This window comes from Rhinolophus hipposideros (assembly GCF_964194185.1).
Source record: "Rhinolophus hipposideros genome assembly, chromosome: 5".
Classification (NCBI taxonomy): Eukaryota; Metazoa; Chordata; class Mammalia; order Chiroptera; family Rhinolophidae; genus Rhinolophus; species Rhinolophus hipposideros.
This window is the reverse complement of record NC_138051.1, coordinates 48269063-48286848: the sequence shown is the minus strand read 5'-3', so window position 1 is coordinate 48286848 and position 17786 is coordinate 48269063. Positions and strand designations below refer to the sequence as shown.

The 17786-nt window shown below is 34.8% G+C and overlaps 1 protein-coding gene across 1 annotated transcript in view; it reads right to left on the bottom strand.

Moving 5' to 3' along the window:
• Positions 1-17786, bottom strand: part of UNC13C (unc-13 homolog C) — a 497972-nt gene that overhangs the window by 303557 nt on the left and 176629 nt on the right. The window contains exons 5-6 of the mRNA XM_081047963.1: positions 8669-8747; positions 6470-6541 (exon numbers count right to left, since the gene is read on the bottom strand). Coding sequence (XP_080904089.1) covers positions 6470-6541; positions 8669-8747 — 151 coding nt within the window. The remainder of the gene's footprint in view (positions 1-6469; positions 6542-8668; positions 8748-17786) is intronic.

The following is a 17786-nucleotide window of genomic DNA, read 5'->3' as shown; positions in this document are numbered from 1 at the left end:
GACTAATTTACTCAGTTAAATCGTTTTTCTGTAACAGAAAATGCAGAAAATAAGTTATGTGCCTATCCACAGAAGACTATCAATAATTTGTTTTTTCACTTGTATTGTTTTATAATAGATACTATAATTGATTTAAATAAATTGTGGGGTGAGTCCAAATGCTCTCTAGTATGACATAACCTGATCTGAAAACAAATTAGGATAGTTTTGTCATGTACTGTAAGTATCAATTTTTCCCTAATTAAAACTTTCAATGAAAATGTATATATATATGACAATTAATAATGTCATATAAATAATGGGTGTGGTATGAGATGAGTAATTTATTAAATATGAGGCCAAAAAATAATGTGAATTTCTCCACTGGGGAAAACTTTAGTCATTTTAATGTGGAAAGTAATTTGTATTACTTTGGAGAAAGACAGAGTTCTTAAAAATCTCCTGACAGAAGCCATGAAAGAGCTGGAAGGAGCCTTAGTATACTGTAAAAAGAAAGGGAAGAGTGTGAGAGATCCCATTCTGCTGTTCAAAGCAAAGCCAATCATGGAGCTATGGACAACTGTGTGGTGAGAGGAGTTAATAATGAAAATAGTAAGTAATATTTACTACATACTTATGTGTCAAAAATGGTTGAAGTGCTTTCTATTTGTTATTTGATTTCCCCAACAATGCTCTAGAAATGTCACTGTATTCAGTGCACATATTGAAAAACTGCTCTGGCAACATGGAAGACTAAGTTAATATAGCCCACTAGAGAAGTGTTGGAAAAATATTTTAATATGTAAAAGAGCTGCAAAGAAATTCCCCAGGTACCTGAAAAAGGAGGGAAGGAAGGAAGGAAGGAAGGAAGGAAGGAAGGAAGGAAGGAAGGAAGGAAGGAAGGAAGGAGGGAGGGAAGCAGGGAAGAAAGAAAGAAAGAAAGAAAGAAAGAAAGAAGGAAGGAAGGAAGGAAGGAAGGAAGGAAGGAAGGAAGGAAGGAAGGAAGGAAGGAAGGAAGGAAGGAAAGAAGGAAGGAAAGAAGGAAGGAAAGAAGGAAGGAAAGAAGGAAGGAAAGAAGGAAGGAAAGAAAGAAAGAAACAAAGAAAGAAACAAAGAAAGAAACAAAGAAAAAAAGAAAAAAGAGAAAGAAAAGAAAGAAAGGAACATAATGCCAGAATTACAAATGTTGATTCTGTGGGAACCGAAAAGATGTATTTGGGATCCATTTAAACTCCCTGGGCTAGGAATTTGGAGTTTTCAGATCATTTTCAGACATAACATTTAGACTTGCTTTCTTCCTAATGTGGGCCTTGAGGGTAGTAATGAGAGCCAAAGCATTTTTAGAGCTGTATGTTTTGTTTTTTTACCCCCAGAACAGAATTATTAACCCCAAATTTGAGAAGTATGTTTATTGAATTAATCTATAAAAAGATAAATTCTCATATTGAATTTTAAAATTAAGCTTTTGTGAGCTATACATAAAACACATTAAGATTTAAAGAAAGAGCTAGAAAGAGTATCAAGGAAATTTGACTTATCAATCTAGTGTAGCTGTATTAATATCACATAGAATATATTTTAAGATAAAAGCATTTAAGAGAGAAGATTATTAGTAAAAGTTGAAAGAAACAATTTATCAGGAATATAGCAGTCCCCAAACTAATATATCCAACAGGAAAAGCTCATATGGGATACCTACAAAATTGATTAAGCCATAAAACAATTCTCGATTAAATACTAAAGACTAAATATATAATCCATGTTCTCTGAACACAATACAGTAATAAAAATTAAGCCTGTATGACTTATCTTTGGAGATTAAAGAGAACACTTTCTAAATAACTAATAAGTCAAAATATTAATCAGTGGATCATTTATGCAATAATTATATCTCAACAATGAAAGCACTGTTTATAAAACTTGTATGATGCAGCTAAAATGTATTAAGAGGAAAATGAATAGTTTTAAATGCATATGTTAAAAGAAAAAAGAAAATTATGTTAAAATAGACAAGTGTGGTAGAAAAGAGACATAAAGTCTTTGAAGGTTGAAAAAAGAATAAAAGAATACACAAGGAATGGAAATATTCTCTTTCTAACACTGAGTCATGGATACTAGGTGTATGCATTATTATTTATTCCCTTCACTTACATTGTAAATATTATTTTGTCTGCGTGCAATAGTTAATAACAACAACAAAAAATAAGGAACTATACATTCAACTCAATGAATTATAAAAGCAACATCAGGATAAATACCAACAGAATAGAGGATGAGTCTAAACAAGACAAAGCAGAAATAAATAAAATAAAAACAAAGAAATACTATCCAGTCAATAAAACAAATGCCAGAGAAATTGCTTGCAGTACTGATTTTACAAGAGTGAAAAAAATACAAGTAAATGATAAATGATAAACAGATAGCAGCACAAACTTTTATACATAATTATATAAACAATTTGATATTAAATTTGAAAATTTAGAAAAAAGGACAACTTCCTGGAAACATATAGTTGATCAAAACTGACTCTAGAGTAAATGTTTAAAGAACATGGATATAACTATTATATTAAATAAATTGATTCAGTAGTCAAATAATTACCCTCCAAAAAATTGAAAGATAGTTTTAGTGGCAAATTTTACCAGTCGTCCAAGGTATAGCAACGCTTATTTTATGCAAGCCATCCCAGAGAAATGACAAAAGTTTAGTTCCCCAACTTATTTTATGAAACTAGTTGATTATTGATGACAGAATTGTTCAAGGACACAGTAAAGCATAAGCCATCTATTAACATAGATGCAGAAATTTTATATAATTAGTAAACATTGAGAAAAATCAAGGCTAAGAGTGTTTCAACAACTTGCTCAAGTTCTCAGAGCTAGCAAATGGTGGGTTTGGGCCAACATTTATCTCAAGCCAAAGGCTGTGATCTTGAGAAAGACAGAAGCAGGACCAATAGCAAAACATGTGAACAAGATCCTCTTTAAGTTTGGTATCATTACTGCTGGTTCCCAAGTCAGCACTCCTTGGAATCTGACCCTTAGCTGCAAAAGTGAGAGGGAAGCAGTGAAGTTAGCATGTACTCTCCGAATACCTCAACACAACTTCCTGCCCCACTTCTCTGACTGTCACCTGCTCAGCCTGTAAGACATACTTTTTTTTTATTTTTATTTTTTTTATTCTTACAAACTGTGAGATAAGTATTATTACTTTCATTTTAAGAATGAAGTGAACAAGTCTCAGGGCATCAAAGGGTATTGATAAGAAACAAGTTCTTGGAGGTACTAAGAGGTGGAGCTGAGATTCTAATTCAGGATTATATGATTTCAACACTTGTCCATGTGGCTTGAAAAGATTTTTGTCCCTGAGCAAGAGTCCAGAGGACTGGATGTATATAAGCCTACAATTTCTGGATTCAAACCTGGGTACCAGACAGGTGTTCTTGCTTCCTCCTTCCATGGTATCGCTCTAGTGTTTTGCTGGGAATAGAGCCCAGGTCTGATCTCCTGACTACTCCCACACCTAGTTTTCCTCACTCCCTTTCATTGGGCCTGAATTCCATCATTGGAAGAAGGACCCACACTCTCCTAGACAAACCAACCCTTACTGAGAATTGATAAATCCTGGAAACATGCCATTAGACCAGCTTTCTAAACATGGTCATCAAGCTAGCTAGAAAAATCAGCATTCTAGAATCCCTTTTAGGCTTAGTGAATGGGATTCCTCCCTTGACTTGAGTTTCCCATAACGCTCATCTGACCCTATCTTAGTTTAAATACTGCTGCCTGCTAGAAGCTTCCATTATGCCCTGTAGCAAAAGTGGATACAAAACATCGTATCTCAGCTCCCCTCCCGCTATCTTCTAGTCTCACCACTACAGAGATTTTTTTAGCCGAGTTGTTCATTGCCTTATTTCCAGATTCTGAGACATTGCTTGACACAGAGTAGTCAATTAATATTTGTTTAATTACCGAATGCATTTACTTTGATTGCCCCACTGCTGGGTCCATACCTAGGAAACTATCACTCTGAGAGCAAGAATAAATCTGGGCAGGCTGGGCAGTGTGGTTCCAGGCAGGCTACTCTTGTGGTATATGGATACTAGATTGTTATTCTTTCTTGTGTTATTAAGCCAGATGGATATGTTCAGAAACTGTAATCCATAAGGGTTTATTAGACTAAGATTCCCAATCAGCTCCAATAGCTCCTCATGGGTGATCTGGAATTGGTGATAAAGGGCCACCTCATCATGAAAGTGTGCTTTACCCACTGCCAACAGAGTCTAATGGACTGCTGACCCACTGTCATCTTGCATAAGTCTTTAGAGTCCTTTCCTGCTTCAGAAGAGATGACTGAGCTTTCTACCATACACCTCTTTAATTACAATAGAATTACTAACATTTGATATTTCTACATAGCTGGACCATTTTCCTTTACATAAAGGCAAATATTTCATGCTTTCATATTGAGAATGTGTAGGAAGATGTTCAGCAAAGAGAAGTGGAAATGATTCACTTCAACATTTATGTTAGTTGCCCATGTAACCAGTTAATGTGATAGCTTGTCAAGAGTGACATTTAATATGCCTATTGTACAGAAGTCATATTTCATTTACTGTTTGAGACACAGGCCCTAGGGAAATGGGCTCTATGAGTTTGAGAGGGAGCTGATGGATACTATTTATTTACCCACCACCCACACAGAAAACTCTTTTGCATAGGCCTTCTGAAATTAAAGAAGGGAAATGACATTAAATTAATGATTAACTGTTGATTTAACCATAAAATGAGGGTACGCTCCCTGTCAGAGCCTCAGAAAATGTAGTAACATTCCTCTAATTTATATTGCTCTTTTCTTAGCTTTTCATAGCAATGAGTATTTGTGCTTCAAACCAATTGCCATATTTTAAAATATAAGAAAGGAACAATGTAGGAGCACATCAATAAAAATTCTTGAACTTGAGTATTTCTTTGAAAGCAAAAGACTAGATACTTCAAGATTCAGCAAGCAATACAAGGCTTCTCATACACCAGAGAATGTTTCCCTTCTCTTGAATCCAAACTATGTTCAAAATACTACACAGCTTCTTATAGCTTGGGAAAGCAGCCATACTCTTTAATTCTGTGGCACAATGGAAATGCTTTAACTTGCGGTAGAACCCAGATATTCCAATGAATATGTATAGTTTTGCTGATACATGTTGAGATCCAGAAAGTTTGTTGATAGAGATCTAGGAAATGTTGGCTATTGGAAGATGACGAGGGCCAGAAGAAGAGAATGAGAAAAATAAATGTAAATAATAGTGTCTAAATGTAAAGTGTACAGAAATTTATAACAGGTAACATTTTTGGTGAAAGTTTTATTTTATAAGAATGACAAAGTCACTAAATTTGAGAGAAGTAAAGTACATTCATTTCCATAAAGAAGGGCACAGATAAATTGTCTTGAGTAAAAGCTCCCACAGAGTGTCTGCGTAGGATGGAGTTACAGGGCACAATATCCACAGCACATTAGAGCTGACTGAGTTTTAAAAAACCTCTTCTACTCAGGCTACACCTGACACCAATTAAATCAGAATCAATGGGAGTAAGACCCAGACATGGGTTGTTTTAAAGCTCCCCTAGGTAATTCTGAGGAGCCAAATTTAAGAATCCCTGACCTAGATATTTGCAGCCTACTTGTATCTTCTAATTGGTTTTCATTCAGCAAGAAAATACAAAGCTTCTACCTCATGATGGTGTACGAAACAATAGAAATGAAAATATTTAACAAGAATGACAAACAAAATACAGTACTACCCTCAGGGATATCAGTCAAAAAGGAATGATTTGTGCCAAATAATCCGATTAATCATTATAACAAAAATAATAAAAACAGTAGCTCATACTTATCATTTCCTATACCCTAGATTATGCTGGGTATTAAACATGAATCCACTCTCTTAATCCCCAGTCTTATCACCTCAATACACAGATGAGAGAACCTGGGTTTAGAGAAGTTACATAAGTTGCCAGATACAACAAAGATAATTTAGTGGTACAGATGTGACTTACCCGAAGCAGCCCTCACTCTTAACTATAGTATATTCTGGAGGTTGTGATTAAATGCTAGAAAAGCCCAGCAGAGGAAACTAATATTTCAGCCAGAAGGGAAGAAAGATGTTTGGGAAAGCCTCATCAAGGAGGCAAAATTTGAACTATTAAAAATTTAGCAGGATTTTTTTTTTTCAGGGGGAGAAAAAAGCTACACAGTGTTAGGATTGAGTAGCATTTCTAACAATGGGAAAGTGCATGCATGTTTGAGCAGCAGAGGATAATTTGTATGATAGGGAAGCTGAGGCCCAGAGGAACCTTGTGTAGGGTCTGCCTCTTCCCATGCTCCCACTTATTCCTGGAATACTGGAATGAACAGTGCAAATGAGGCGCTAAAATAGAATGGTTGTCCACTGGACTACAATGGATGAATAGTTAGTAATTGACTCTGTACCTACCAGTTCCTCATTATCTAGGGATGCCCTAATCACCATAGCCAGGGAGAGTCCAGACTTCCGGGCGGCTAGTGTCTAAAATAAACAGAATTATGTGTTATTGGTACATGAGGTAGTTGCTCAGCCAGATATAAAAATGTAAGCACGTAGACTACTGTTCATGTTTTGTCAACAGGGACCTGACATTTTCACTAGTTGGCCAATTCATCCAGAATGTGCAATCATAGAACATTAAACCTGAAAGAGGCCCCTTAGATCATCAAATCCAACCCCTACATTTTGCAGATGACAAAGCTGAGGTGCCACAAGGCAGGGTGACCAGCCCATGGTTTCCAGGCTTATATGGGCTTCTAGAATTTTTTCCCCCCCAAGTTGATCATGATCACATTCCACCATAAAACATGACGATCGGTACAGAACGAGCTGATGTGTGTAATGGCCCTGAATCATAATAGTGCTAGATGGTTCTTGAGTTGTTCACAGTTCCCTGGAATATTCTTCCATATCAAGCCAGCATAGTTTCTTCCAAGGGCCCATTTTATCAATTGAGAATCATTATACTCAGACTTGGTTTTTTTTTAATCAGTGCTAATAACTTAGGTGATTTCAAATGAGTCAAGTCCCTGTAGTTTCTCCTGTAAAACAGAACCATTATACTGCTCTTACCTGAAACATAGCAATATAATAAACTTGACAGTGCTATAGAAAACTTTGGAAATCAGAGGTTCTATATGGGAATATTAAATTTACTCTCCCAGTAGGAACAAAGGAAAATTATAGTGTAATAATGTATTTGCCCATAAATATATCTCTTTGTAGCTACAAAGCCATGCACCCAAATAAAGTTTAGTACAATCCAAAGTGAGGAAGTCACTCTCACCCATCTTCTCCCTACTGTGCAAATCTATAGACGGCTTATCTCCAAGGGTTTACCCAAGTTAAACTTCCATCCTGACAATTGTCCCCAAAGTTTTGTTTTTATCCTATTTTAGTCTGTATGTGCACCTGTTTACATAAGTTGGTCTGTCTTTCATAATTGAACTAGATGTTAATTTCTTGGAGAACCCAACTTACACTTGTATGTCTCTATTTTTTATTTCCCCATCTTGCCCTCTTTTATCCCGTGAATAAGTACAGTGTACATTTGAGAAGGCTGTCAGATATTAATTAAATAAATTGAAGATCACTTACCATGGCCTGAAGATTCCCAGTGTCAGAGAAAACAAAGTATAAATAGATATAAGAAAGGTAAGAAAAGAGTATAATGATGTTAAATAAACCTAAGTTTTTTAAAAAAAATTCCACAGTATAATGGCAGGACTCTGAGCTAATTGAACAGACATGTCATGCGTTACAGGATAAGATCTGTCCAGCCAAGATTTCATCTTTTCTAATTTAAACTAAAGTGATGGCTTTTAGATGAAGGTTTTCATAGCAAAATTAAAAATTACTGACGTCAAAAAATTTTGGTTTCTCTGGGGGGGAAATATACTTTCATGTCATAAATTATTAAGAATGTGCCTCCAGATAAATGTGAAGACCTTGTGGATGATAGAAAACATTATTTTTTATGCTGATGGGCTATTTGTTTTTATAATCTAATACAGACCATTATTAATTCTTTGCATCTCTAGATCTTCCCCAGCATATTTTGTTATAGGAAAGTTTGAATTTTTCAGAGTTATATTCAGGGTTAATAAAGGTAATAATGACTTGGGAGCCCTGGTTTTCTCTGATAGTGGAACAACTTATTTTGGTTAGATTTAATCTTAATATAATGGAATAAAAAGTTGATTAATATGATCTGCTTGTTTTATAAAGTGCTTAAGTCTACTGGGTTACGGTGAAGAAGTTAAAATCAAGCCTTAAACTATAAATTAAACTTGTGTCATTCATTACAGTGAACACATCAAAGCCCAGTTGTAGCAGTTCACTTGGCATGCTGTGTGACTTCCTTTTGTCAATTACAGGGTCATCTTAACTCCAGCTGTAATTTCAACTAATATCAAAAGCTGTCAAAAGGTTAGAGTTATTTTCTCCATCTAATAGATTTTGAAGAAATAATGTAACATTTGCTAGAATCTGGTTTATTATATGTTCTAGTCTATGAAGTTACAGGCCAGGTATTTAAGGACAACATGACATCTAATAAAAACAAAGTCAACACATGTAATCAAACAGAAATAAGCAGGAATGACTTACCACGTCTCGTACAATAGGTAAAGTTTTTTTCCTGCGGAGATCTGGCATACTGTCAATACCAAAAAGTCCCCGCCCAGCCCTGAAAGAGGAAGAAAAGAATGATTTCAATAGGTAACTAACTTCCTAGAAGAAAAATTCCACTATTCATTGTGAAAAGGCTGTGAAAAAGATGAATGGAGACAATGGTTTTCAACTGGTTTACAAAGCAGCAAGGAACCAAGACTCTAGGACCTTGCAGTGAGGAGAGACTCCAGCTACCACACATAGTGATCACTGTCTTCTTAGATGGTTCCACGCACTGAAACTTTAAAATACACATGGCCAGGTTTGGCACACTGTTTAACTGTCAGTGTCGCAGAAAGAATAATCAAAATTGTTAGATATATGGAACTTTGTACCAAATATTTTGGTATAAGTTGGGTCTACCTGCAATGGTAAAGAAATTACTTTTATTATAAAAATATCATTTCGTGTGTGTATATGGCATCTTCACAGATTAAACTCCAAAGTGGCATCTTAAGGATCCATAGATACATTTAAAATATTAGTGATTACCCTAATACGAGAATTTCCATGTATCTGAATTTATCCACAGATAAAAGCACAAGATTAAAATAATTTGTTGTGCAAGGATGTTCACTGCAACATTTTTTTGTAATAGCAACAAAAGCTAGATAACCTAAACATTCAGCAACGATATATTGATTAAATGAGTTATAATATATTATACAATGGAAAGAATGCAATACTTACAGTAAATGAGGTAAATGTATACGTGTACATACAAAAAAATACTCATAGTATAAGTGAAAGAAAATAAGTGTGCATATTCGTAAGTTTAGTATGATCCCATATATGTGTGTGTATGTTTATAGGCACAGAAAATATCTAGAAAGATATTTATCAAATTGATAACCATGGTTACTTTTGTGGTGCAAATTTGGGTGAGAGAAAAAGAGAAGACTCTTACTATGTTATAAATTTGATAATGTACAATATTTTTATAAGTATGTGCCATTTTTGTAATTTAAAATATATTAATATTTATGTTTATAAAATATTTTAATACATTGAATTTGATCTTTATTGCATCCAAGTTAGTCTTTTTATACAATCAAAGGTGCTAACATCACAGGTGATAGTTTCTCTTTCTGCTCACCTACACTACACGACTTTTGCTAATCTCTAGCTTAGACTCAACCTTTTCACCAGGAAGAACACCATTCATAGCTGGGTGTTAGCTGAGCAGCTCTGCCATTGGAACAGGCTGCAACAACATTTTATAGTCCAGTTTTTCACTGACACGCAGATGCCCTCTTTGTTCTTGCCGCTTAGCTTAATAAAGGGAAAACTTGGTTTCACTGGATTTTTCTTAGTAGCCATGGTCTTAACTCCAATACTTCTGGTTGTACTATTTATTAGCTTGGTGATCTTGGACATTTCATTAAATGCACCAAACAACTCATGTAAAATAGTAATAAAAGAAAAATATTAATAAAGATAAAATGGCAATAATCTGTAACCTATACGTTTGAAAATGAGGGTCCAATAATGTGATAAATTTGAAATATTGATACCATTGCACATTAAGTAAGAAGGATGTCAATGATGAACGAATTATGCTTAAGGTCATGTATTCCAACTAAAAGTTACCTTTAGTTTCGATCATAGAATATAGGAAGGAATAACTGTGGGGCAGAGATCGAGGAAAGAAACAAGAGAGGGAAAGGAGAAAAGATAGGAGGGAAGACAGTGTGTATGTGTGTGTGTGTGTGTGTGTGTGTGTGTGTGTGTGTGTGTGTGCACATGTGCATACACGTGCACGCACCAGGGATAGATGACATTTAAGATCCTACCCACCACTCATGCTATGGGAAAGGAGTTAATAGTTTCCATTATTGCCCAGAATGATGCCACTTGACATTCTCAAGGCCAAGGACTGTTGTGGTCACATGATAAAGGTCAAGAACTGGGGTCACAGAAAAGCATTATTGGCAGCTCTTATGAACTGCCAGAAACTGCAGAGTGGACAAGGGGAAAAGAGCAATGAACTTCTGTCTTCTTCAGAAAGTGAACCAACTATTATATGAGTATAACTTCTTGCTTCCCTCCTATACTCTTTCCATATACTTCCCCTCTCCCTGCCAGTTCATGCTTGACTCTCCTATTAAAAATATGGGAAAAGGATTATGTGAGCTAAAGTGAGTAAGATGTGTTCTAATTCAACATTTGTTCTACTACATAGTCTTAATATTCTTTATGGTTTTATTTCTTAGTGCTTTGCATAATTAAATTAAAAAGAATTTACTAGTTTAATAAAATATGAGACAAAAGTATACTACTATATACCTTGACTCAGATTCAGTTAATCACGTTACAGAACAAACACAATACAAATTATCTAGAGGATATATATGCTGTACCTTTCAAGGTATCTGATATTTAGGTAGAGGAGGTAAAAGCTGATTTTACTAAATGCATATTATTATTTTCATCTAAAATTGATCTGATAACATACTGAATGTATAGGGATTGGAAAAGAACTATGAGGAAGCACCAGTAGAGTATCGCGTGAAAACTATAAAGCAGATTTTCCAAAGGTAGATCTTTCTGATTATGGAACAAAGGTGTGCTATTTCCACTAGTGGGTGGTTGAGAATTAATGGGTAATATTCATAGACAAGCTAATTTCCATTAGAAATCAGAAAATTGGTAGACTCTTTTATATCCAAAGGAGTTGTTAAATTAATTGAAGAATACAGACCTACAAAAACAAATCTTATTGCTTCTATTTATTTCTGTGTTTCCAAGAAAATTATTGGGCAGGGTCACTTAACTAATCATTTTTAGCATTGTGGAACATTAACGCAATATGAAAGATTAATAATAAATCATTCTAAATCCTTCTCCTGTAATATACTTGCATTCTCTTCGGGACTTTTAAAAACAACTCTTTGTATTTATTTAGTTACTTAATGGTAAACACACAATAATCTACTGTGGTTTTTGTTTTTTGTTTTGGCTTAACACTATATATTTTGCATACATTTTAACACAATTTTCCTGATGATCATTATATACTTTACTTAATTATTTACCTGCTGCATATTAGGAAATATTATTAGGATATTTTCTTTTCATTTTTTCACCTTTCTCTTTTTATTTCTATTATTGTCAACATCAAATGAATATTTGTGTCTGTAATTGATAATTCAGTTCCCAAATACCTAAAGATTTTCTTAATTCCGTATTTCATCACAACTAAGACACTATCTGTTTGAAGATGCAGTTATACTGTTACAAAATAAAATCAAATTAATCTCTTGACACCATGCCTTCTTAGTAATTAAAATTTAAATTCTATGGTCATTGTAAGGGTCCTCTGAAACTGACTTCATCTATGTATGACATAGATTTCTGTTATGTATCGATCATATTTTTCTGTACATAAAAAAGAAAATATAAATAAAATAATTATTCCTTAAACTTCTCATTCAGTGTCCAACTTTTCAGAATACCCTTCAGCTAGAATTGTCAAAGTCTGGAACTTTTTCCAAATTATTGTCCTTTAAGCCATCAACAGCATTGGTGTCTTAGCATTATATAAAATAGTGCTCCATTATTGTCCCAAGAAGCAGACAGCTGTGCTGCAGATTTTGATGTTGGTGGGTTGTCAACTTTACTAAAAGCATCAAAGGAGACAAACAGGACTCCTGTCTTTCCCCCAACTCATCTTATTTTCTCAATTGAAACATTAAGAGATTGCAATTGTCCAGCCATACCACCAGCAACAATACCACCAGTAACAATCAAATTACAACACTTTCCAAGGATATTTTTTACAAGTATCTTTTTAAGACACCATCAGTTATTAAGAGCATCTGAGTTTGTTATAAAAATCATTGTTGTGAATTGATAAAATATCATATTTTTGGCACCTGTCTCCCTCCTGAACTTTCCCATTTTTAGTGCCCTATTCCAGGCTTTCCTATTTTAGTTAATCTCTTTCCAACTCAGTATCCTTTGTTGCTGACGAGATCTAGAACAAACTCCTTTACACCCCAGTAAAGTACAATTGTTTCTCTAGTCTCATCTCTTTCAGCTTCTCTCTCTATTTCCTTTTTCCAGCCATCCCAAACTCCTTGTAGACTTTCAGGGGCATCACACTATTGCCCACCTGTCTATTTTTACTCCATTATTCCCTCTGCTGGTACTAACCTCTTTGCTGAGTGGCACTGACTAACACCTGCCTACCTCTCAAATGAAACTTGAATGTAACACTCATAGGTCCATAAGGTAGACGTACATACCTCCTCTCTATCTCAACTAACTGTACTTCTCTGTAACCTCAAAATCAGGGATTTTCAATGGGAGGCGCTGGGCAGTGAGAGGAGCAGGAGAGGGGGGAGTCATGGCTGCTGCCTCAAAGATTGGCTTCTCAGCAGCTGTGTGGATTAAAAAGGTAAACGTTATTGATAGGAGGATGTCCTACTTTTTTGGTTACACTGAGGAAGAACAGTGCTTAAGAATAGTTGCTCTAAGTCTCTGCCATAACTCCTATACAACTGCATTCTGTTTATCTGTTTACATGGTTGTCCCAACTAAAATATGTTTTCAAAAAATGAGGAAGAATTCTTACTCATCTCTACTTCCCTAGAGCCAACTCTGGCATGTCGCAGGGAAAAATGAAAAGTAGAGGTTTAAGTGTATAGACCTTGACAACAAGAGAGATTAGATATTAAACAAACCATGGTCTTGGATTAAGAAGTAAGATCCTTATCTGTAATACCTAGAAAGAGAGACAGAAGCCTGAGGACCCAGGAGAATGTCAAGGACCTCACATTAAAGTGGGTTTGTAGGCACATACTTCATCACAGGAAGAAGATAAAAGTCTAGTTGCTAGACCACTAAATATTTTTTAACCGTTATGAATCTCAGTTCTCTCATATGGAAAATGAAAAATTAACTTCCTTGCAGGACTGTTTGGAGCACTGATTGCCATAATGTTTGTAAGTAGATTATACATTATTGGTAGCAATTATTTTATTATCAACTTGTTTAGACAGGAGCATCTTTTGAAATTGATTGTATGTTGACCCAGAACTGCCCTTGGGTTATTCACATTCCACCAAACTAAGGAATAGATTAGTAACAGTCTCTGGCAGACGCGAACTTGTAGGTAGCTACTGTTTTTCCCCAAAAGTAAGATCTAGCCGGACAATCAGCTCTAATGTTCCTTTTGGAGCAAAAACTAATATAAGACCGGGTCTTACATAATATAATATACGACCCGGTCTTATATAACACCTGGTCTTACATAATGTTATATTATATGTTTTATATATATATGTTATATTATATAAGGCAGGTCTTATATTAATTTGTGCTCCAAAAGACGCATTAGAGCTGATTGTCTGGCTGTCTTATTTTCGGGGAAACAGGGTGTCTGCTTAAAGAATTAAAGGAAGTGAAGGGCAGAAAGCCTATTTTGTATTCCAAGTTCTATTCAGTTTCTCTTCTGATTCAACTTTGGTTTAGACGTCTTCCCTCTGCTGATCCCGTTTGGTTAGCACTTCAGCCCTGATGATCATGCATCTTGGCTGAGCTTATTATTCCTTGCCTAATTCTTATTTACAATCCTGGTCCCAGTTATTTTACTTTGTGTCAGAGAAGGGTCTCACATATGCCCCAAGTTTATTTTTCCTGTTAACTATAATCTCGGAAAAACAGTACTTTTACCCTCTGAAATAATTTTTCAAGCCCTGCCACAAAAGAGAAATAAAATTCAAAGCATAAGGCTAATCCTCAGTACTAGTCATTCCAGACTCCGCTTTCTCTCAATTAATTACCTCCTGTGTTTTCTTAACTGAAGCCATAAAGTAGGATGCTTATCTTTATTGGAAATGGCATATAGTCCCCTAAACTATCCTTGGTGATATTTTTGGAGGGAACTACATTAGAGACCAACATGCCATCTCTCAAAAATAACCAGTACAGCCATATTTCCTCTTGCCTTGGAGTGATCACTAGTTCCTTGGTTGAAAATGAGATGAAATAATTGGCTTGAGCTTAGAGTACACAGTTGTGTGAAAAACATACAGGGGGTGCCAAAATATATATATATATATATATATATATATATATATATATATATATATATATATACACACAATACACACACACACACACACACACACATTTTGAGAAAGGAAAAACACTGTATTAAAATTGCAATACAATGAATGACTCTAGCATTCATTTGATTAATGCCATCTTTTGAGCAAACGTCATACTACACATTACTACCATAACTCAATTCAACTTTGAAAAGTAATACATGGATAATATCTCTTAAAATTGTGTACTTTTTTTTGGCACCCCTAGTATAAAATTATGTTCAGTGGGACAACACTGTTCATATCTGAGAGGCAAGAATAAAATGAAACTTAAATAGGGTACAGCACATTCCTATGTTGCATCTCATGTTCATTCTTGGCATGTCTTAAGAAAATACTTAATGGGCATGTTGAATTGCCCATCATTTTTATATGGTTTCCTTTCTCTTTCTCTGTCTTGCTTCCCCCTCTTACTCTCTCTCTAGTTCATACAGCAAATGTGTACATGGAGCGACTCCACTTAGTAGTTAAGGCGCATGTTTGTTCTGCTGAGTGCCTGGAACACAGTGGGAATCAAACTAGTTTTTAAATGTTCTTGATGATTTCCACAAACCTGTCAGCACTTTCAAGCCAAGACATCCATTTTAGAATCAATGTTTAGAACCAAAATTTTCCCTGCCAATTATTTTTGAATGTCTCCTTTTTATATATCTGTATTTTTGTACTATCACCATTTTCCCAGTTGCAGAAGTTTAAAATCCTAAATAGCAGCTAACTCTAGTTGTAAAACTCAAGCAACCTAAGAAATGACATATTCCAACATTCTTGTATTTTAGGAATGTAGAAGCTGAGCTGTAAGGAACCGAAATTCTTGTCTAAGATACCCAGATCTTTGTCAGCAAGCTAGACACAGTCAGGACTCCACTCATCACTGCAGCCTTCTTCTTCTTTGCTTCTGATAGCTGAGACGTGTCTAGCCTTGTCCATTTTCCTTCTCTCCGCTCTGTCTGTCTCTCTCTCATTCTCATTCATTTGCATATTTCCTTATATTTGGGTTACCACGATTTTGTTGTGAATTTTATTGTGTTATGCCTGGAATTCTTTTCATTGACTTTTCATTTTTTCCCCCTTGTATTATTGCTGTTATTTATTTCACTTTTATATATATTATCCTACATTCATTTCACTTATATATAAGCCCACATATATACATAAGCAAATACGTTGTTGCTATTATTTTGAACAAACTGTTATCTGTTACAACAATTAAGAATAAGAAAAATGAAAGTATTAATTCTGCCTTTACTTATTTCTTCTTTGATGCTCTTCCTTTCTTTGTATAGATCTGTGTTTCTGACCTACGTTATTTTCCTTCTCTCTGAAGAACTTCTTTTAACAAATCCTTCTTTATTAATCTGTATTAAATTTATTGTGGTGACACTTGATTAGTAAAATTATATAGATTTCAAGTATACATTTGTATAATACATCATCTATATATTGCATTGTGAACTGATTCTTGGTGGTGAACACTCAATCCATTGACTTTTTCTATATTTTTTTCTTTTTTAATTAGTGGTGAACACACAATGTGATACATAGATGATGCATTACAGAACCGTACACCTGAAATCTATGAAACTTTACTAACAATTGTCACCCCAATAAACAATTCATTGACTTTTTTTTTATTGTATAAAATTGTTTTATATTATTATTTTCATTGACTTTTTAATTACCAATTTCCCTATCTCCACGTTATCCCATATTCAGTTCATCTTGAACAAAACTGCCGCATCCATATTCCTATAGGTGTAGCCAGGAGACTAACATGATGAAAATGATTTTTTAAAACCAGTCTGGCAGTGCTATTCATGACGGACTGAAGGACAAATAAAGGAGAAAGAGAGATGGTCTACAAAGATTGTTGCAGTAATCCTGGATTCTGTAATGGATTCCTTAATGAGGGTCTTGACTGAGGTGGTTTCACCACTTTCTTTTTCAACCCCTTCATTCCACTTTAGGAACACTGGTAGAATTCCCAGTTGAAACTGCTCTAATATTTTAAAGAGCAAATGACCCCCTTGTCAAGGAGAGCCTTTGTATTGGACTAAATTACGTTCTCCTTTCCTATTCATTTGACCTCTAAACACTCCATAATGCTCCTTAGCGCTTTAAGCAGCTTTTTCTTTCAAACACTTGTTCCTTTGAAACATGGTTTCAGAAGTGCTGACTGCCTCATTATTCATTTGTTAAACCTAATGACATTTTTAAGTTTTTCAACACATAAAAGGATGTGAAAGATTTACTATCCTGGTAGTAAAGGGGGTTTCAAGTTATATTTCCAGTGATTAAAAATAATTTTCATCGAAAAACAACCAAATGGTTCTATGTTGTATTACAATGAGATACAGAAGTGAAAACCTGAAATGTAGCTGTTAAACACTCCCCTGAAGTTTTTCTCAATGTTAGGCTTGAGGGGGCAAAGTCAAGTTTCGGGAATTCACTTCCAACAACTCAATTACAGTGTGTGCCTTCGGGGTTCATTTCCTTAACAGATTGTTTATGAAGTGGACAAAATAGCCTTTTCTAGGGCTTGCAATTCCCTATACCAAAAACTTTTCTTATCCCTCCAATAACATTACCTGCACCTAAATTAACCTTAGACACTATCGCATGCTACGGAACAGAACATAATTGAAAAATGCAGCCCAAAAACTTGGTCATAATTAAGCACCTGTTATTGCTTGAGGAAAAAAAAATCCCTTTAATTAAAATTCATTCTACATAGGGTCTCAACTTACAGGTTTGAAACTCCTAAACAATGCTTGTGTGGCTCAAAGCTATATAGTAAATATGAATTTGCGTGAATTAATGTTCACATAAATGGTTTAAAGCTAATTTTCTTAGTAATCACTCTCTGGAAAAAAATCTCAACATATCCATTTATACGCAGTTTATAAAGTACAGTTATTTGTAAATTAATGAGAGACCAGCTTCTT